The sequence below is a fragment of the Malurus melanocephalus genome, unplaced genomic scaffold (assembly GCF_030028575.1).
Source record: "Malurus melanocephalus ecotype Western Australia unplaced genomic scaffold, MMel_1.1 scaffold_87, whole genome shotgun sequence".
NCBI classification, from domain to species: domain Eukaryota; kingdom Metazoa; phylum Chordata; class Aves; order Passeriformes; family Maluridae; genus Malurus; species Malurus melanocephalus.
The window spans coordinates 2,214,840-2,237,632 of record NW_026623319.1 but is presented as its reverse complement, the minus strand read 5'-3'; the positions used below and the strand labels follow the sequence as shown (position 1 = coordinate 2,237,632).

General features: G+C 42.6%; 1 protein-coding gene across 2 annotated transcripts in view; it reads right to left on the bottom strand.

Moving 5' to 3' along the window:
* Positions 1-7,188: 7,188 nt before the first annotated feature.
* The window catches only part of IARS1 (isoleucyl-tRNA synthetase 1), a 90,058-nt gene continuing 74,453 nt past the window's right edge, over positions 7,189-22,793 (bottom strand). For both annotated transcript variants that reach the window (XM_057368081.1, XM_057368082.1), the window contains exons 27-35: positions 22,381-22,555; positions 21,379-21,482; positions 21,016-21,111; positions 20,040-20,216; positions 17,836-17,947; positions 16,817-16,942; positions 13,263-13,406; positions 12,204-12,356; positions 7,189-8,206 (exon numbers count right to left, since the gene is read on the bottom strand). In XM_057368081.1, the coding sequence (XP_057224064.1) occupies positions 8,124-8,206; positions 12,204-12,356; positions 13,263-13,406; positions 16,817-16,942; positions 17,836-17,947; positions 20,040-20,216; positions 21,016-21,111; positions 21,379-21,482; positions 22,381-22,555 (1,170 nt within the window). In that variant the 3' untranslated portion in view covers positions 7,189-8,123. The remainder of the gene's footprint in view (positions 8,207-12,203; positions 12,357-13,262; positions 13,407-16,816; positions 16,943-17,835; positions 17,948-20,039; positions 20,217-21,015; positions 21,112-21,378; positions 21,483-22,380; positions 22,556-22,793) is intronic.

Below are 22,793 nucleotides of genomic sequence, written 5' to 3'. Positions count from 1 at the left end.
TGAATAGAGATGCAAGGTTAGAACAAACTCCCATCCTTCCAGCACCACATAAAGAGAAGGTTTTATTCCATCCTTTATTTCCTGCTCTTGTGTAGTAGGAGAACACRACAGAGCAGGATCTGCTGTACCATGAACCACCCTCCATCCCCACAAGGACACCATGGGAAGAGTTGCTCCTGTTTATCCCTTTGKGAAATACAGACAATAGTTCAAGGAGTGAAAAAAAAAACCATATTCTTATTTCAAAATTAGCAGTATCTGGAAAAATACTGTACTTGAGATATAAAAAAAGTTACTTAAGTAATTCAGCTCTGCTGAGAACTGCACAAAGTTTCAGCTTTAGCTCACAGAAGCAGATYAGGTCTAGTTTTTCTTTACTAATTTATCCAAAGAATAGGTGGATGAAGGATTTTAACAGTATTGTTTCTCAAAATGGTAAATACAGGTAAGCTGTGAGAAATTATTTTTAATACCATTGTTATATTGGGAAAAACATATTATGAAACAGAAAACCACACACAACACCCAGAGAAGTACACACGTATCAGTAACAGCAGCTCTGAAATCCTTATAACTTGCTATTGACCTTTAATCACTAATTAAAATTTGAAATATTTTTAATTTGTCCAACTATTCCTTTTCCTTGCTTCCTCACCTGTAGAGCCTTTTTGTTTGTATACATCACTGTATTGTATTGCATTATTACAGAGCTCTGGATTTCCAAAGGATAAACTCCTGGTTAAGTTATGTAGGTCTGACCAACAGTTATAAAAATTTATTCTCCCAAATGCACCTCTTTGTATCATGCTCTCTATTTTTACCATGACTATATTCTTATAACATATTGCAGCTTTTCCAYGGTTTTAGTGCTGGGGAATAATACACTTTTTCAAAATGATTATTCCATGCAAGGAAAGGCTTTAAACTGGCAATACTTCAGGCACGTTATTACAAAGGTGTGTAAAACCTGTTTGATATTATTGCCCCATGTGAATTASTTTGGCCTCTTGTAACTCCTAATATCTTAAAACCAGCAGCTTAAGGAGACAATCTTGCAATAAAGAGACTACAGGAACTCTGGGTTTGGTGCCCTTACCTTCCTTTGCTCTTTATTATATACACTTGCACAAAAATCTTCCACAGTGTCACCACTTTGTTCCTTTTCTCTTCCCTCTCCTATTGTGATGGAAATTATTTAAGAATTAACCYTCCACCACTGACTCCTGGGTCAGTCTCTCTGTTTCTGTTTTGACATCATTTAATGAAGATTAATTTGGACTCAGCTCTGAATGGCAGCTCTGGGAGGATCCAGCAGCCAGAGCMTGCACTCTGCTACTGAGCTAAGGAAAAACAGGACAAGTCTCACAGGCTTCGACTTCCTGCATTAAACTTCTAAAAATGCAAACCTACAAACTAATCAGCATATTTCTCTGTCTTAAAAGAATCCCTGGGTTTGGATATTTTCTCCTTCAATCACTTCACTGCTGATGTCAGATAAGCATGATATAATTAAAGGGTTTATCAACTTCTTTTTTGCACATCACAAAAGAAATCTGAAAGTGGGAATTACCTTGGGACAGACCARGAGCCGGGCCTTCAAGGAGACACCTGATACTTAAAAATATGAATACACATTATTGAACTGTCAGCTGCAGAATGCCTTTCTGGCAAACAGCAAAATACTGTAAGTACCAGCCTTAAGAAGTTCTGGTGACCATGATGGTGGGGAGGAAAAAAAGGTGTTAAGGCTGGACCCCTGGCAGCAGTGACAACTTTTGCACCTTTCTGTGTCAGCACCAACAAGTCCTGCTTGGCAAACTTATCTTGGAGTGAGAATCCCTTGGGTCCATCCAGCAGGAGCTGTAATGGAAAGGCAGAATGAAAACCCACTGTGGCAGAACCAGCTCAAAGAACAACTTTTCCACGTGCAGCCAACCAGCCCAGAGAAACACCAAGAGAGGAAATAACGCTTTGGGATCYTCAGGGCTGCGCTGCGCAACTTTGGGTTAGCACATCTTTAAATCTATCCAACACAGGCCTGTGCATCCACCAAGAGAGCAGCTGAATACAGTATTTTACACAATAATCCAAGTCAAACTAAATATTTGACAATTTTGTCCAACTCCCTATGGCTGAGATTGCTTTTGTTCTTCCCAATGAGCCGTCTGTTTCATACTTGATGGTACCCACAGCAAAATGTGATTTGGACACAGACCATTAAGTCTCTATTTGCAGTATCTTTTTGCAGGTTTTTYCATTTTTGAAATGATGGATTCTACTGGTTCTTTGCTGATTTGCTCAGGGAGAGGAAGGTATCTCTTTGGAATACATATAGCCTGAAACAGCCAGTGTTTTTTTGGCTAATGTACACAAGTGTTAAAAGCAAAAGCACAGCTTTRCAGGGCAGTGGCTCAGCCATGGAGGGGAAGAGGTTCAAGGCCTTCTGTAAAACCAACATTCAGCATTATAAAATTCAAAAAGTTGAGCAGCAGACAGAGGTTAGAAAAGAATCCAAGTCCTGCCCATCAGTACACTTGAAAGAAGTCAATGCAGATGTGCTGGTACCATGGCACCAGAGCTTACACCCCCACACCTCCACGCTGTSAGACACACTACATGGCTGCTCTGCGACTTTTTTCCTCAAAGAGGTACTCAATTTCTCCTTAATTGAATTTTAGGGTGGAGGAAATAGAAACACCTGTGGCTGTTTACCAGTTCATCTCCTCTGTTAGTATTGAACTGTGAGTTTATGTCCCTGAGAGAAGGGCAAAGCAACCTGAGAAAGGTATTTTTTACAAAGACCATTAAAAAAGGGGAACCCCATACACTTTTCTAATTAATTTGGAGAATTAGGATCAGGAGTAAGATCCTGSCAAGTCCACAAATTATTATTATCATCCAGGGATTTGCAGTATGAGCTGAATGTTCCAGTTTGGGTTCGTCCTCCTCRCTGCCTTTGGGGCAAGTAGCCATCACCCATAGAAATAAATACAAACTAWGCTGTTTTGGGGTTTAAATCCCCTTTCTGTGCCTCTATTCCTGTCACTTTGATTCCTCTTACAGAGCTGGTTTAAGTCAGATGCTGTTTAACACCAGGTGAACAACAGAATCATGAAGGTACCAAATATTGCCAGCAAAATCCATTTGTGCATCTGGCTTGTATGTCCAATAGCTTAAGGATGCCCCAGGGTGCCAGAGAGGGGATCAGATCCACATGATCAACACATTATTGTTGATATCCAAACAAAAACACACATCTTAGAACTAACAACTAGTTTCTTTTCTTGTATCCACTAATTTTCATAGGTGAGCTAATGACAGACTGAAATTTGTCAAGTGTTTTTTTCAGATTTATCTYTTCCTTAAGTGAAAAAATAAATTTTAAAAGCGAGTCAGAAAAATCCTGTCACATTCCCAGGCCACCYATCCTAAGGAGAGATGAATTCTTAGGCAGCTCCTCCTCATGTGTGGCCTAAATTCCCATTCCATCTCCCTGCAAGCCTCTTGAAATCTAGTTCATTACTATTCGCTTTGCAATTAGTATTTATTTATTGAAGACTCATCATATCTCACCCTCAGTCTTCYCTGCTGCAGACTAAACACGCCAGCTCTTCCAATCTTTCCCCACAAGACATCTTTGCCAGCCCTTACTCCTGATTCTCCTCGCTGGCCTCCCTCCAAACTGCCAACATCTTCCTCATGCAGAGTTCCCGAAATCGGGCACAGGGCTGCAGGAGGAGCCTTATCAGTAACTGAGTGSAAAGATTACTTCATCGGCTCTCAGACAATCCTGTTTATGCAGCACAGCACTTGCTTTTTTGGTACTTGTGTTCTTTGGCAAGAATATGAAATTATTAGTCCTTGTTCAGTCACTAATCCGTGGCAACTCCCTTTGCTGTAAAGCTCTTGGTTTCCAAGAGCCTGAGCCTGGCTTTTGCCTCTTTCATTTGACACAATGAGCAATTTTTCTTTTCCATCTTACAYTGTCTTCAGGAATATTCAGGATCCTTCATCCTTATTTAGATTGTATCATCAGAGAGATTTGCAGTCTAAGATCTCCTCAATTTTTCCACGTTGCCTCATCTTCCCCTCCTCCCACTCGCACTGCCAGGCGTATGACAYCCATAAGCAACGAATTCCCAAAGATCCCGTGATTTTGGGGGTTGCCAGCACTATTAATCACAGAACACACGTCCCAGCTGCACATTCTGATAGCCTTCACCTTTGCAAAACTGCTGACTTGAAAACTAAAGGAGATTTGTCCTTCAGGCAGACTACAAATGCTATTCCATGGCAGYACCTTCTGCACAGCTGTCCAGCTGTCACACGTGATCTAACACAGCAAATATTCAGTGCCAGGGTGCATTTTGTTTGTTTGGGAGATTTMAACTGTTTTCACTGTTTTGAACACTAAAGGCAACTAGAACAAATTGCAAAATTAGGATGATGTATACCAAACGCCAAAGGAAGTCTTAAAAATTAAATATCTTTAGGAGCAATTTTATTCTAATTCCACCTACGAGGAAATTTAGAAGTCTTCTCAGGAGCTTTGTGACCCCTAATTAAAACTTTGTACAGATAGAGACTGGAAATTAACTGAAATACCCAGACATACTGAAATAGGAACCTTCCCCTCCCCAATTACATAAAAGCTATAATTATATTTGTTACATAAACATTTGAACTGGGGAAAACCTCAGATAAATGAGGACCGTCCCTCCCTCCAACCCCAGTTCCCCACCAGTCACAGCACAGCAAGAATAAAATTAACTCAATAAAACGTGTTTGCAGTGCAAAGCTGCCTGTGCGTGGATGGTGCTGTGCTGCTCAGGCAGGGGAAGGRAGATGCTCAAGGAAACTCAGTGAGGCTGTTCTGCAGGTCACCTTTGGAATGCAGCTGCAGMCAGTGCACTAGCAACCCGCTTCATCAGTGTCAAGAGTCCAGCCTGTAAGAAATCAGATAAAGAGCAAGAAATTATTTAACAGACTGAATAATTGCTTTGTGCTTAACCAGTAATGACGAGGACACTGAACTCCACCGCTGCTGACAGAAACCAGAACGATTCAGAGCTGCAAAAGGGCTGAAAGGTTCATCAGCTGTGACTCAACTCACTGCACGATGAGGAGAAACCATTCTGTCTGGAATTCACCTGCAGAAGGCAGAAGGCACCGACAGTCAGTGCTTTTCCTGCATTCAGGCAAGGCAGAAATGCAGGTGGGGCTGTTGAACCTTGACCTGCAGGAGGCACGGAGTGACCCCGGTGTGCAGCTCACACTGATGGATCACACTGCTGGATCCTGAGGAACCAGGGAGCAGTCGTGCTGCCATCCTGCCACTGAGCCTGGCTGCTGGCTCTCAGCCAAGCCTGATTTCCTCCTGGCCTGCTCAGTGCCAGGCCCTGTCCTTGCCAAGGTGCCAATTAGGATCAGCTACAGAATCCYGACCTGGTGGAACTGGGACAGAGAGCAAATCACTTGGAGTTCAAGGCAGGCCCAAGGACTCCAGGGGGGCAAATGGGGAGGGACACAACTCTGCATGTGTGGTGGGGGACAAGATGTCTCCATTTTSCTAAGCCCCAGCACGGTGTTTTTGGGATATGACAATGGATTTGGACTGCCAGCAKGTGAGAGGCAACAGGGGGACACCAGCAGAAGGCATGAGCACTCAAGGATCCAAACTCCTACAGGCACAGCAAAAGCTGTGACACAGCTCTGTGAGGGCCCAGGGAGTGGCTTCTCTAAGCAGAGAGGCAGCAGTGGTCTGGGACCTCATTTGTGTAACAAGCTATTTAAGAGGGAAGCTAATTGAAGGCCATAAATCCTGGAGAATATCACATCAAGCCAAGAGACTATTATTAGCCCAACCTAGATAATGTTATAGAAGTGCATTAAGAAACCTCAATAAAAAAATTACTAGGAAACATTCCCCACTTCAAGATCCCAAGAGATAAATTCTCTCAAGCMATGATCAGATATTATCCAGAATACAAAAAGAATACTAAAAATGGATGTGGAGAAGGAAGGTAGACACAGCACAAGTTCACCCAAATGGGTCACAGCTCATTCCTAACGTTCACCGCTTTGGAGGCAAGAGATCAGAGCCATCCAACAGTGGCAGCTGAAAGGAAAATTAAACTATAATTCTGCCACAAATTTTTTTTTAATTACATGCTACTTATGTAAATGTTGATGTAAAGTTAATGGACCCAGAAGTATTTCCAGCAGTGTCCTCTGATAAACCCTGGTTTTGTTCCTCCATTACCTGCCCTAAGTATATTGAATTTTCCTCTCTGCCAGTTTCTGATCCTAGTACAGACAGAAATWGCATCTATGGGCATTTCCATCCTTGTGATGTGAGCAGGCTGGAGACCAGGACACAYTTGGGTTTCTGTTCCAGTCATCACAACCCATGAGGACTATGCTGAAGTGCATAGAAAGCTGCAGCTGAGAAACTAAAAGCAACCAGGAAAAAGAAAACCAAACCAAAACCAACCACACAGAGAGAAAAAAAATAAGAATGAAGAATGAAGTGTGTGCAGTGAAGAAAGGAGAGTGAATCCCAAATCACTCTTYAAAAATGCAAGCGATGTTGGGACCTTAGACTRGCTCAATAAGAATGAGGTTAGGTTGCAATCATTTACCATCTCCCTTTATTCTCCATCAATAATAAAGCAAAGTTTCTTTAGGAACAGCAACCTTGCTTTCATAGAAGATGAAACCTGGATTTTTTAATGTGACAAAGAAACCCCACAAACCAATACAAATTGGATTTCCATGTCACTATGTCAATATAAAATCAGCTGACTTCCAGGTGAAAGTAGAGGGCAATGTCCAGTACTCATTAACCTGAACAGGCCAATGATTCAGAAGGCACAGCCATTTTTAATACTGATAAAAATAATTTTATGTAAGCTGAGTGCCAGGAAGTTGATTCACTTCAAAGAAATCCTTACAATTTTGGTACAGTCCACTACTGCACAGGAGTTACACAGAACAGTTATTTATAGTTATTCCATCTAACACAGAGTTATCACAAACAAGCTCTGGTTTTTATTCATAATGCAAAGATGAAAAACAGAGCAAGGGGAAAACATGCTCAGCAAGGCTCTGTTCTCCCAGGCTGTTACTGCAGCCCTGTTTGCAGTGTGGGTCCCATTACCCACAGCTCGGGGAGGCCCAGCAGCACAGGCAGCAGCACAGGCTGGGCACAGCCAAGGCTCACACTCACCTACCCCAGGGTGTGCTTAAATCTCCAGCTGAACCAGGCAAAAACACCCCAAACTGGCAGAGGTGGTCTCTTCCTTCACCTGCCTGCAGATACACAAGTGAGCACTGAAACAGGTGACGAGTCGTAATGAGTATTATAAAAMCCAAAACCCCAAACTAATTCCAGTCTGAAAGTGCTTCTGCATCAGAACAACTCTCCCCCAAAGCCCTGAGCAAACCAACCCCCCAAAGCTGTCAGCACCACAATCCAAACTGCCCCTGGCATTCAGCTGTCACATCTCAGTGACATCTCTGGGTGTTCTGATCCATCCRGAGCTCCAACAGGTGCCTTCCTCAGAAATCCTAAGGAAGCAAAGTACTCTGAACTCAGGGAAGCAAGAGTCTGGAGATGAAGCAAATTTATTGTTCCAAGTGTTGAAATTAGGGAGTATTTGAAATCAACAGCCACACACTTGATGAAAATCCAGCGAGTATGAATGAACAAATCCCGATACCCCTTAAATAAGTTACAAAGCTGTTGTAGGATGGTGGGTATACATCAGAGAGCCTTGTAGGTAACCCAGGGTTTAGAAAAGATGCCCTCTGCACAAAGGACAGGCAGAGAACAGCATCACTGAGGTACAAGTCCCGTTTCTCTCAGGCAAATTACTGCATAGATATCTAAGGTTTCTGAACAGCTTTTACAGCATTGTAAGGTAACATAATGAAAATACATTGTATTTGAAACCAAAGAGCAGCATATTACACATGCACTGGTAGAAAACATCCTGTGTGCCACTAGAGATGTTAGAAGTACCATACACAACTTGGATGTTCATCTAAAAGCATAATAATTTCCTTTGACTTCACTTTGTGTGGAAAAATGTCTGCATGGTCTCTTCACAAATCTGGAATTCTCAACATTCAGCTGTGGTGGGTATGACATGGACATACAGGGTCTTCATGTTCAGGTTCTTCATGGAGATGTCCTTTGTGATCTCTGAACCAAGGAAAGAAGAGAAACAACACAGTTAGTGCTCTTGCCTACAGGGAAAATGATGAACTTTTTATTTGCTTTATTCAGATATTTCTGAATATGTGGTTCCACCACAGTGGGACTGGGACAGAAACTGCTCAGCTCAAAATTCTCTCCTCTTAAAGCCCARTGCATGAAAGGAGGGGTCACCTAGTGTCAGGACTGTCCCCACAAGAGCTGAAGTGCCTGTTTTATATTCCAATTCCAAGGCAGAACTTTTTGAAAGTCTYCATCAGCCCACAGCTCTCACCTTCACACCCAGAGCAGTACCCAGCTCAGAAAACTCCAACGCCATGCAATGAAGTCAATATTAACACAATGYACTGAAAGCCAGAGTCCCTCACAAACAGTTTTATGTAGAACAAGGATTGTACCAGTACCTGCTGAGAAACTACTGCTGAACCTTGTCCASTATGCCTGAAGAATTTCCTGCCACACAAGATCAATTCCTTAAGTTTTCCCACAGCTACACACACAGAGTTTGGAACAGAACAGGATAAAGTCCCAACMAACCTCTGAAGGATGGAGGGCAATTCCAACAGGCTGAATCATGGGTTGTAATTATTCAAGAAACACAAACACAGAGTAATCCCACTTGTTCTAGGGAAAGCCATCTGCCAAGCTTGCAGGAGCTGGAAAWCTTTCACTATCACACCTCAGGGAGCATTTTTCCCAAGAATTCCTGTGCTTGCTGACTTTGATGCTTCCAGCACCCAGCAGCTGTAGCAAACTGCCCCACTGAGAGCAGAGTGTTTGCAATACTGGGAGGGACAGCCTTGCAACAAAAGGCACCTCAGTAACAAATACCCCAGAGGTCTCCTCACAAAGGAAGCTCAGAGTGATAATAAACTTGGCAGTTTACACACAGGAACACTGGTGAAACCCAGATTAACAAGGACTGGGGTCACAGGGCCACTCTGCACCCCAGAGCCCCTCCAGACAATGAGCAAATACAAGATAACAGAAAGATTTTAGCACAAAAGACACATAAATAACACCCAGACTGGCTTGGGGTTTCCAGCAGGACCACTTTTGCAGTGCCCTGCCCCATATTGCTTCAAAAAGTATTCGTTTTTAGACTAAACACACGGCATCTGCACTGATGTTTAAAGSCACCTGTAAATCAGAGAACTGACAAGTCCTCATGGATCATGATGATCCTGTTTTTCAGGAGTTCTTTTCCTCTGTAATACTCCTCTTGAAGCAGCTGAATACCCATGCAGAGCACTGAAAGAGCAGAGCTATAATCCAATTCAGCAATCAGGGCTTTCTTCCCTCACTAACCTTCCTTCCCAGGAACATTCCATCAGCATGTAAAAAAGTCTGGTCTGCAGAAGCAGCCAAACAAACTTTGAGCTTGGTCTCCAAGCYTCTTATTAAATATTTATTTTTAAGAACCTGAAAAATGAGGAACTTACATGAACCTACTATTTTCAACAGYACTTCTCACAACAATTAGTTTTAAAAACTGGAAATTTCATTTATCAGCAAACCACAGGGACTCCCTCCTTTCCGTGCCAATTCCTCCATGGAAAGGCTTTGCAGGGAGCACGAGAAGTGTCCCCATCATCCCCAGCATGGATCCATCAGGTACCTGGAATTTGTGTCTCTCCAGCTCAGGGATAAGCAACACTCACCACTTGGACACTTATTTATGGAATGTTTTCCAACATTCCAAAGGGGGAGTGAAAATCATGTTTGTTTCTGAAAAGCCAGGGAGTTTCTGTGCAATGGACAGCAGATGCCCAACTGCCTGGACCGACAACRTTTATAAAAATAACCTTTTCAAAACCAATAACTCATTTTCCACCGAGTGATTGTTTTTCCTTTTYATAGAACAGGCACCAACCTTCCAATTCATGGGTTATTTCCATCAAACGTTTCAAACAGTTAACAGCAAATACATTTTTATTTTTAGAACAAATCACAAAAAACCTACTCAAGAGACTGAACTATGTTGTTTTGAAGGTAAAACCTTGAAGAGATTGATCAGAAGATGAATGGGGGATTACAAAGCTGCAACAATACAGATAAACATTAATTGACCTTATGTTTTCTAGAGGCATCAGAGTGTTTTATATGCAGCATTTATTTATCACACAAAGAGATGTAACGATAAAATACAACTATGTCAGTGTTAGAACTCAAAAAATGTTATTAAGGGTTGTGAATGCTGAGAATTAAATGAGATAGCAGAAGTGTGGCCACAAGGCATAAGCTGCACAAATAAATCTCTGGGACCAAGCTCTCTGTGTTTGGAGACTAAAAGAGACCAAATCAGTTGTTTTGGCCTTGGAAGAGTTATCAAATCCAATCTTTCACATCACTGTCAACTGTCACTTTATACACTTTAATTAAATAGTTCTGGAGAATCCATAGTACAAATGTTACAGTGCTTTAACCCATTCCTCTCTTCCAGGTTAAGGCATTTTACAAATCCTCCCTTCAACTGAGTCTTAAAGGATATTTTCCTGTGCTGTCAGTTCCTTGCCCCTTTCAAAGCTCTGCCATTTCCYACAGTGGTTATTTCAGTGTCTGAATGGAATCACCCCGTACCAGTGACAGGAAGCACAGGGGAACTGTCTAACATCACTTGTTCCTAAGGGGCTGAATCCCTGCATCCCCAGGCACAAAGGCTGCACACAGAAATACCTTCAGGTTTATGCAAACCAAGCGAGGTTGATCTGCTTGGYTCTTACCCTGCGTGCTCAAACACTCCAGGCTCCAGTCCTCTGTTAAAACCACTCTGCACTTCTTTTTTGGCATTCACTCAAACTATCACTAGAAAGTTTCATCAACATCTGAGATCTACTTGAGTTACAAAAATGGTTTTTGAATAAACACATTTCAGGTCATATGAAGTAAAAATTAAAAAAAAAAAAACAACAACCAAACAGCCAAAAATCCCCAACAAAAAACGCCCACACCTCCTTGCTCAGATTCCAGCCTATCCCACCTGAATCCCTGTGGACAGGGGAGTGATCCCAGCTCCCAAAAGCTGCACTGGAGCTGTTCCCTCCTGCCTTCCCCTCTGACTGCACCTCCTGAGGAAGCTCAGCCCACCCAAAGCTGGCCCTTTGGAGCACAATGTCCACCTTCTGGACAGGTAACATGTGCCAAGGCAATAAATGTCCCAGATCCCTCCCAAAAAGCCACATCCCTGTGACACACTGCACAYAGAACACTTGTCAGCATTTCACCCCAAGAGCTGAATTCTCCTGAACACAGGAATCCCAGTTTGATTTGTTTGGGGTTTTACCATGTAGTTTCAATCCATTCTCTCTGTCAAATCAAGTCCCAAATCCCTCTGGTCCAATTTTTCAGCACCACAGGTGGCTCCAGCTTCAGTCACACTTTCCTCATGAATCAGAGATTTTTGTTTTCCAGCCTCCCCATCTGTCAGTGCTTTTGGGGGATTCTTTAGCATTTCAGACTGTGAGAATGTGCTGAAGCTCTCAGCTTCCCAGGTATCCCAAAAGRCTGTGCCCTACTGAGTCTGACCTGCTCACACTGCTCTAACAGAGATCCAATTCTCCTTTCCACCCACCCCAATTGTCCAAGACAATGCAGTAATAAGAATGTTTCAAGAACAATCTTAAAGGTTCTTAAAATATTCCTGCTGTAGACTCAGTGACTCCCAGGATGAGATCCACTGCTCAGTCACCCAGCAGGGCACTGCCATTCCCACCACTGACTGACCTTCACTGCAGAAGGAAAAAGCTTTTGCACAACTTGGCCTGGCCATTTCATGAAGGGAATGCATTACAGCTTTGAATTTCTAAATGTGTATGTATGCTTAAAGGATTTTATTATGTTAATATTGAATTACTGGGCAAAATTATAAACCAGTGTGTGAATAGTGTGGATTTAGTAATTAAATTGGATCTCAGGTTACATGAGCAGGTCCTCAACAAAAACCTCCAAATATTCTCAGATGACCAAAGCCAAGGTTTGTGCTTACCATGAGTTAGTGCTTCATCCAGGAACAACTTTAGCCTCCTGCTTCTGAGCCCAAAAACTTTTGCTGTTTCATGCAGAAGACCTTTGTAGGTTAATCCATTCTGACCAACAGGGTTTTCCATTAGGAGAGTTCCCACTGTTCCTTTCTGGCATTCTGGACAAGATAAAACAGCTGAGTCACTACTGGTGAGAAATAAAATAATTTCATTTATCTGGGTAAATTGAAATTTAGGATTTCTTCTTCCATTTCATCTCTTATTTCTTCACGGTACTGGGAGAGAAACTAGCAATACCAACCTACAGATATTCACTAAGGTCATGAATTATAGTCAGAAATATAAGGGGACTAACAGCTTGACCAACAGAAGAAAACTTTRCAGAATTCTTTACATGGGTGAACAGAATAACACAGAGTTTGGGAAACATGAAATATTTCAAGAGAGATACAAACTGCTGTGTGCAGAAGCTCACCAAGCACCTACTGATGATCAAATCCTGGTAAAAATCACATTTTTGGCTCCTGCAAGCTCTCAGAAAGGGCTCATAGCAGGGCAAAGAATATGAACAAGTTATTAAAACAACTGAGCTGCTCCCAYGAGAGCTTTCAGCGTGCCAGATTAGCAGCTGGGAAACAGAATTACACACACCCATATCTATASCCCAGATCAGGTTAATAACACAATTCATTTGGCTTTTAAATGGAACGTTTCACAGGCTGTTTCCAATGTCCTGGTGAAGGGCTGGCTCTTCACCCAGTTTTGGTCTGGTTTACACTCAGCCTTGTACAATGAGCTGCACAGGKGAGCTGATGGTCAGAAACAGGGAAACGATGCCCAGGGGCTCCTGTTTAACTGCTGCCTCTTATCTCAAACTGCTTCTCCTTTTTCTCTTAGGAGAAGAGGGAGAAAAGCTAAGTATAAACATGGTTTTTATCAAAAGCACATACTAGAGAAAAAGAGAACCAAATCACCAGGAATCAACGAAAACCAACATACTTCTCTGCAGCAGCAAGTGGAAAAGGCCAAAAGCTGCCTGCAGGAGCAGCTCAGAGGCCACGTACCTTGTGGCTGGGCATTGAGCAGCTGCAGGTTGATGTACTGGCACAGCAGGGCACTGGGGGAGCTGGCCAGGGCTGGGGCTGGCCCTGCTGTCACATGCAGAGTCTGCCCACTGAGCCCCAGCAGGTCTGTCTGCTTCAGCAGCTCTGCAACAGAACAGAGAGAGAGGAACACGGSTCAGGCCATCCCAGCAGCACCAGCTGACCCTGCGCCAGAGTCTCCTCCTTTCACAAGTCCCCCCTCAGGAAAGAGCATTTCTCCCTTGGGAAAATGGAATTTGTGCAGAAATATTTGCTTTTCATAATAACACAAAGCATGCTGTGGAAATTAGCTCCTATATAACACTTCCTATGCACAAAATCATTTATTTAATAAAAACAGCWAACTTCAAACAAACAAGAAATCATTCACCCAAGCCAACCATTCCTGTCTCATTACATGGAGAGCTGTGATCTTTGCCTGCACCCAGACTCCCCCAGCCAAAGCAGCACTGGGAATGTGTTACTATGCAACATCAGGATATTTATTAATATTAAATATATTAAACTCCAGGAAAAACAAACCAGAGAAACTGCAGTCATGGCTCATGAATAAAGCTCCCCGTGTGACTGTGTAATGCCACCACAGCTCATGACCCTGCACAACTGCAGGCAGATGGAGAAATGGGGGCAGAGCAGACCCAAACCATGAGCTCTGCTCCAAGGTCATCAGAGGCAATCACTGCAAGCACGGGGAGGAGAAGCTGAGGGGTGTCTGTGACAAAAATGAGCTCTGCAGCACAGCCTGAGCCTTGAGSTCAAACACAGCCACTGATGGGCACAGCACTGGAGATGCACAGGAGTAACTGCAAAAATCAAACTGCTGCAAAGAACTGCAGAGAGCAAACCCAGGGAGAAGTGATGCATTCCATTTCTTGTCAGACCAGTGTGTTCCTGTCCATATGGCACAGGCTCACATGGTCTCCACCCTACAGGTTTCATTCTACAGCAGCCCTATGCCTGTGTCACCCAGCCCAGGCTGTACAAAGCTTGTTGTCTTATCAGTTCATCTGAATGAATTTCAGATGGGAGTGATTTATAAATTTATACATTTCTTAAGTTTATAAACTTAGAAATAAAAAAAAAAAACCTAAACCAACCACTCACAAAAAAACCCCCAAACTTTAAAAAAACATAAACCCCCCAAAAGGTGAACAGTAACCACAAGCTACACGCTCTCAAAATTCTGCCAAGTGCCAGAGAACAGATTGTGATGCAGGGTTTACAAGAGAAAGCTCAAAGACTTCAGGTTGCACCTAAGATTCTAAAATGTCTATTTTAAATATCAACTTTTATATAAYTGTATATAAATTTATAACAGTTTAAAGAAATAAAAGAAACCAAAAGCCAAACAGCTCTGGCCTGAGGTGCCAGGCACCTGCTGAAGCACAGGAAGGGGATTTCCTTTTGCTTTTATTTCCAGGAAAGCAAAACACAACTGAATTAACAAGTGGAGAGGAATTACCAAGAATTCATCCTATGGAAGAGAGCCAGGAGCAGGTTTTTCCCAGCACAGCCGTAAACCAGACAATTTCAGGAGACAGAGAGAGCACTGGGGGCTCCCAGAGCTGGAAACACTTGGCCCCAGTAACTCCCAGTTTGCCATTCCCCAGCTGGCAGGATCCCTGTGGATCCATGCAGGGCAAGGGGGCACGAGCTGCAGTAATGGGGGCTTGCCCAATTAATAAATTAACCTTTGGCATTCCAGGACCACTGATGTTTTCCTGGGAAGTGCTCRTGCACAGTGCTGTCAGAGGAGTCTGTTCACAGAGCTCTCTGATAACAGCAAGGAACAGAAAAAAGATCATTTTTTTCATATGTAACAATGGACTTGAAGGCAAGCAGGTATTAGCAGTGCTCATCAAAATCACCATAATAGTCAGTTCACCCTGCAGCTGGGATTTAAGTGGTAATGCTCTCCTAAAGTACCTTACAGCCTCACAGCCTTTCAAAAATGAAAGATTAAAAATCAGCCATCTGAAAATCATGAAGATGAAAAGAGACATGCATCAAGAAGTTTGTAGGGGGTTTTTGTCCCACCTTCCCTTCCCCCCCACTTTTTAAGTCCTACATGATTAACAGATGCATTTCTTCCCATAAACAAATTGTTTTAAATAGGTATTTTACAATATGGGCTACTGCCATGAATGCTGAGTGCAAGTTTACAAGCATCTCCAACAAGAAGTTTAGAGCTTTCAGCAATCTTCAGAAAAAAAAAGTCACACACAACTTTTTTTTTACCATCTGACTGGTAGAGCCCACTCTCTTCCTTGCAATTACTTCTTTTTTTTCCATGTAGAGAGAAACAAATTCTATTCTCAGTTTCTGAAGGTCAGTACAAGTCTCAAAACCTTGTTTRGGKATTTGCAGTTCCTCAAAATACCTCAACAAGCTGCTGGGGAGGAAATGYTTATCCCATTATTCCAATGCTGCACTGAAAAGCAGGGACAGGACCCATCTGAGCCTCCCTTAATACAAGAACTGCCTGATCCTGTTCCACTGCACAACCCCAAGGAAACCTTCATCACAATTAGAAAACAAGATAATCAATTACTGCAAGCAAAGTGGACAGCCTAGAAAACACAGGAAGGGAATAAGGAGCCAGAAATAGGGTTTTACTGGCTCCCAATTTTATTAACAAACATGGAAACAATTCAGAAATGACTTCTCCACAGTGCAGCACCTTTCTCTGCMATTCCTCTTGGACACAGCAGCTGATTCCAAGCCCTGCTCACCCCCAGGCCCTGGAATCACCAGCTGGACTCACCTGAGATTATCCACACAAAGGCTGGGCAGATAAAGCAGGTGGATTGGACCCAGAGCAAGCATTGGGGATTCCCATTCTATCCTCTGACACCTTTCAGGATTATTTTCCTTACACATGCCCTGAACTCTAACCCCCTAGAGAGTCACATTCTCTGTTCATCAATACTATTCTGAGGTCTYTGACAAACTGCAACAAAAGCCAATTTGATAATCTGATCTTGCCAAAGGAATTTCCATATGGTTCCAAAGTTCAAGCTGCAAAAATATTCAATAGGTTTTTCTAAAAAAGAAGATATGCAGAGATCCTCAAGGTTCTCYAGGGTGGAAAAGCAACATTTTTCTCCTCCAGATCACAGTTTGCATTCAGCTGATGTTCTCACCCTGCCTACTGAGGCATTAGGGAAAAGCAAGCATGGAAAGGCTGATGGCAGCTCGCCATCGAGACMCAGCATAGCCCAGGCCCAATGGAAACACTGAAATAAATCACATTTTGTCCTGATGAGAACTGCAATGGAAGCAAGATAACAGATGAGCCCCATTTAGCAGCAGCTTTTGGAAACATGTTGATGTGACTGTAAACACAGCCTCATAAGCTAAGTACTATAAAATGGAATATTTCCTTACCCATTTTCTTGTCAATTTTATATAAGCTAGATAGATAGATATAAATTACCCAGTAAATAATTATACAGTAAATGACTCCTAGCTGCTGCTAGAAAGACTTTCAATTTTCCTTGTCATACTCCATTTACCTGTGTTTCCATTAAAAACTGTCAGTTTGGAATTTTTAAGACCAAAAATGCAGGAGACAGCATCTACAAGTCCAGTGAAGTTCAAGGTATTATCTCCTTTTGGATTTTCCAGCAGCAATACACCATCTAAAACAAAATTAAGAAATTAAAATGCAGTTTGGAAGCAATACCCAAATTCTAATGACTTTCTAATGACAGTAATTACTTCCAGTGAGTTCCTAAGCCAATTTAAAACTGGCAACACTGCATCTTCCCAAAAAATTTTTAGTGGGAAAAAAAAAAGGAAATGGACCAATATGTACTTCAGATTTATAGTGCAGAAGTTGCATTTGCTTTTATTAACAAGCAGTCCCATTTGTATGTGACTGAAGTATAAGGCAGTATTATATGGGTTGAAAGGTGACAAATTGTGCCCTCTGAGATGGTCACCAGCTTTTCCAGCTGGATTCATCCTCACTCAGGGAGAGCTCTGTGACCATGTTCAACAASGCACATTTACTGCCTTACATAAACTGTCAGCACATGTAGGAAAAAAACTCCCTGACTCCTTTTAGTTTTGCTTCTTTTTAATATATAACTAACCCTTGTAACAACATCACCACCCTCATGTCCATTGCCCAAGAGACAGTTGATTCTRTTCTCTACTTTATGTATTCTTTTCATCTCTGTACTTCATATGTGAACTTTTCAAACCATCTCCACACTCAGGCCTGATCAACTGTGCAGTGTTAGAGCAGGAATTACAAATCCAGAAAGGGCAACCCCCAGAGACATTCACATACAAACCCTCTGYAGAACAGGAGTAACAGCTCCTGTGCACACCTGAGTGCTCCCCTCAGAAGAAACCATGGACAACAGTGGTTTTGCTTTGAGTTAATTTACTTTCAAGAATTATTGCAAACTCCTGTTGGAGGAGAGCTTGCACCATCTTCCCAATGAACTGGTGCTCCAGCATTCACCACATTTTTTCCAAACTCTCCCTTACAGCACCCCTACAAAGCTGGGACACTCATTCCTACCTTGCTCTGTGCCATTGACACAGACTTTGAGGTTGACGTAGGCACAGGCTGGGCCAGCAGACTGACACACTCCCCCTCTGACCAGGGTGATTTCCAGCTCTGATCCCTTCAGCTGGGGAAAGAGATACCATCATTATTTCAATAYTCTTTGATTAAACAAACACAAAGAAGTATTTGCCTTCAATAAACAACACTATGATCTCACCTGGTTATACTAAATGTGATTTAACATGAAACAGCAATTTTCTCCTTATCTTCCTTCAGCCATTTTGGTTTATAAATTTAGAGATGGACTTTGGCAAGAGGCACAGCCCAAATGGTGACAGACAAACTTGGAAGTGCCACTCTTTACTGAACTAAGGACAAACATTTATGGAGCAACAGATCCCATTTTGTGATTCTGTCCATTCTATCAACAATTCARAATTCATTTCTCAAGTGTCTGCTTTCCTATCCCAATAGTTGCTGAGAACATGTTTGGTTTTTTTTYGTTGTAGCTTGGAGTAAGTCTTTGGGAAACGAGCTCAGAATTAAGGCCTTGTATCAAAAATTGATCCAGGATAATTTCAATGGTTTGAATGTAATCATAAGTCAGGCAGAAAGGACAGATATTTCATTTTTGTTCCAGTCCTCACATATATTCAACATCAAGCAGATTCCTGTTACTCCTCTGAATAACTTCCAGAAATTTGGTGCAGTGATCCTGTCAGAGCTGAYTTAACTTCCACACTCCCATGGAAGGATTTCTCAAGAAGGCCTTTCTCATGTCACTGYTCTCAACGTGACAAAGCATTTGCAGCAGAACACAGAGTCAAGCACTGCCCTAAGCAATCCATCTCTGCAGGGCCAGCAAGAGAGACTTCCAAGGAGCACTTGACAACTGCACTAAAATCTCAGTGCTCTGCTTCTCTCTGCAACACCTAATTTGAAATCTAAATGTGTGACAAACAGTTCAGAGGCTCATCGAGCCACAAGCACAGCAAGGGGAGTGCAGCAGGCAGCAGAGTGACTCCACAGGGAGGTTCTTTGGGGTCTTTCCTAAATCCTAATTTAGGGTATTTGAGTGAARACTGCAATAAGAGTGTGGGGGAACCATACCTTGCACAGGCATGAAAGCTTTCATGGAAAGCCACAGTGACCAGCACTAMAGCTCAGGTACAGCTGACTGGAGACAGGCAGTCAGGTGCTTCCCAGCACTGAATTTCCAGCTGCTTTTAYATTCCAATTCAGATCTGATGTTGACTTTACATCAAATTGTCCATCAGAAGTATCAAATAAGTACTCAGAAGAAACAGCTCAGTATTTTCACTGATTTCTCAAACACTAAATATTTGTGTAGTGTTTCCCTCATGTTTGTCACTAGATTAAACTGATAGTTTTGGAAAAGGCCAAACAGGGCTTTGTTTCAAATCTCYACAACCTCAGTGCCATAAATAACTATAAAACATTTCTGTTACACATATTAATAAGATGGATGTAATGTGCCCTTTCCTTTCAGCTATTCCCTGCCTTCTCAGCCATTCCGTAAATCAAATTTCAATTTTGATAAAACCTACACTCTTGTCTTTGTGGTCCACATTTATACTGAAGAAAGTTCATCCACAGTTGTGGTAGGAATGTCTTTTAAATAGAGTAAGTTTGACTAAAACCATGGCTAAACTATCATCAGATTTGTCAGAAGAAGCAATCAAAGAAAACAACAGAAATTGCTGTTGATTTGAACAATCAGATTTGAAGTCTCTGTGAAACTACACTTTTACAAAGAACCACTTCAGCAATACAGAGCAGGGAAAAAAACATTCTTAAATATTAAACAAGTTAGTCTTTAGCCAAATTTAGCCTCGAAGGACAGTTCCAATACAAAAGTCTATTAATCTAAAAAAATCAGAGCAACAATATTTTGGCTGTTTAAACAATGCACTAATCCAAGTACAAATCACTGTGTATTGAGTTTACACAAACAACTGCCTCATTTATTTACTTTGGTATCCAAGCAGCTTCATTGTCATAAACACCACACATACAGAGCCCAACTCTTTTCTTTTATAAACCAAAAAAGACTAATACAGAGAGCTATAAATAGAAAACAATATCTGCTCTATCCCACAAATAAATATTGACTCAATTTTTCTGTAATTGGRGCAGTTTGTTGGGTTAAAAGCAGATAACAAGGGAATTAAGGAGTCAGTGGTTTTCCTCCTTACTTGGGTTTTTTCCTGGATGAGCACTTCCTTTGAGGTAGGCACCGGGTAAGGCTTCAGGTCTGCTTTGATGGTGGCAAAGATGAACTCGGAGTGCTCCTGGATGACGGTGTCCAGGTATTCCCCCTGTGGCAGGGACCTGTAGTACACTGTGATCTCATCCGTRGGGACCAGGTTCCTCTGCAGGACACAGACACCGTTACTGACAGMAACGTCACAAACCAACACAGCACGACTTGTTACATTTAAAAAAAAAAAAAAACATTTATCAAGCATTTGTTAAACATTTACACAAAATATTTAGAAAAAAAWCAAGAATCTTGAAACATGGGAGTTTGGGCAAGATTCAGTATTTTGATATGCATTGAAGTGAAAATGAATTACAGCCTTATGTCATTACAGAACTAAATTTAAATYATCCAGTAACACATGGGAGAGTTTTCATGGCCACATTCCTTCCTGGTTATATTTTATACAGAAATAAATCCCTCTAAGTTTTATATATGGAGAAAACATTACTATACATAAATCTACACAGGTGCATGTACGTGCATACATACTTTTTYTAAAATTTTTTTTTGTAATAAGAGAAATCCTGTGTGTGAACATATACACACATACATATCATCTACAAAGGGGTTTTCCTCAACATATATAATAAAAAAAATAGCTATTTTGGTACAAATTTGTCGTTTTTCAATCTTATGCTGAAGAAAGGTCCTATCCAACCCAGATTTTTCTATGAATCTGTGACTTATGCAGCCTTAACTGCTCAGATATCTTTTCCAAATTAATATGTCCCACGAAAAGTTTCTCTACCCATTCTTTAGAGCTCTTGCAAGGAAATCCAATCAGAAAGCCACACATGAGGAGTAAGTGATTACAGGGCTTCATRTTTAATCAAAAATGCAGTTTCTGCTGCATGTTGCCCAGATTGCTGAAAAGGAAATGAAAATGTCCCAAAACACTGAATCCTCACCTTCTTGCGCAGCTTCTGGATGCGATTGATCACCTCCCGGGCAACTCCTTCATCCACCATGGACTGGTCTGGGGTTACATCCAGCAGCACCAAAACCTGAGCAAATGCACAGAACATGGATGAAGAGGTGAAAAACTGGAAACAAGGAAGAAGTAACAMTCTCAGGAGCTCAGGATGCTTTTAGAGAGCTCTTCACGTACAAAATCTGATGGGGAGAGAATATGGAACAGYTCTAGGATTCACACAGTCCTGTAACACGCTGAGCTAACAAATCCAACCCTGCTTTCACGTCACCATTTTCCTATTGCTTCCAGACAAACTCTTCCCTTAATCAAAAAAACAGAGGAAATGGCCAAAAAATACCTGAGCATCGGAGTGTGCCTCGAACTGGGCAGATCCCTCTGTCATCTGATACATGAGACGGAGATCCTCCCCATGGAGTTCATGTCCTTCCACAACAATGCTGCCTGCAGGGTTGGCAGATGGAGAGCATCTCTTACCACACAAGCAAAAACCCCAATTTGAAATTCAGAAAGCTTTAACCAAGTATCARACGTCAAACACGTGCAATGCGAATATTGGCAATGCAGCCCAACAGCAGTTAAACACTAGGCAGCAGCACTGAATTATCCCACATTCCCATTTCTCACACAAGCATTTCTCCAGGCAGCAGAGCTCACTAAAACAGGCGCTTCAGCAACTGTTTGTGTGGAACCATCTGAATGGAATAAAACTTTAAAATAACCTGTATACTCCACCAACTCCAAATTTCCATTTAAGCAGTTAACTAAACAGATATAGCTGCAAAATTCACACCCACTTGTAACTCYGGAATTGAAGGAATGCTTTTAGAATAAAAGCTACTGCACAAATACTCAGTTCCAATCTGATTCAGGCACATGGAAAGTTTTATTCTCTGCTTCATCTTAGCCTTACAGCAGCMCTTAAAAATCRTAGAGCATCCWGAGTGGAAGGGACTCACAGGGAYCATTGCATCCAGCTCCTGCAYAGAYTCCCCAAAAACCCCACCCTGTGCRTCCCTGRCAGYGCTGTCCAAACGCTCCTGGAGCTCTGGSACCATTSCCTGGGGAGCCTGGGCAGTGCCAGCACCCTCTGGGGACAGGAGAACCTTGGCCTGRTATCCCACCTGACCCTCCTCTAACAGGAAGAAACCGTTTAACAGAACAGTTTAAGTTCAGTGTACAAGGCCGTTTCTAACATACTGTCAGAAAAATAATGGAAGTAATAAACTCAGATTTTCTCCTCATAACAACTGGACAGGGATAGGAGGGAAGCAGGCCTTAAGCTCCCAAAGCCCACAGCAGGACAGCGTGCCACCCTTGAGCAGTTTGTCCCCATCCAGACCTGTCTCCTGGAACCTCTCCAGCTGCTCGCTGCTCAGCTCCTTGATGGCAGCCATGACGCCCTTGAAGGCACCCTTGAGGCGCCGGCCCAGCACGGTGTGCTCAGGCTCGGCCCGCAGCCGCACGCCGTASCGGGCCTTGTCTGCAGACAGCGTCAGCACACGGACATTGAGCTCCTGCAAAACACAAACACACACACAGCACGCTCAGGGACAGCGGGCACAGGGGACACAGCACCGGGGCAATGCAGGACACAGCACCGGGGCACTGCGGGCACAGGGGACACAGCACCGGGGCACTGCGGGCACAGGGCACACAGCACCGGGGCACTGCGGGACACAGCACCGGGGTACTGCGGGCACAGGGGACACAGCACCGGGGCACTGCGGGCACAGGGACACAGCACCGGGGCAC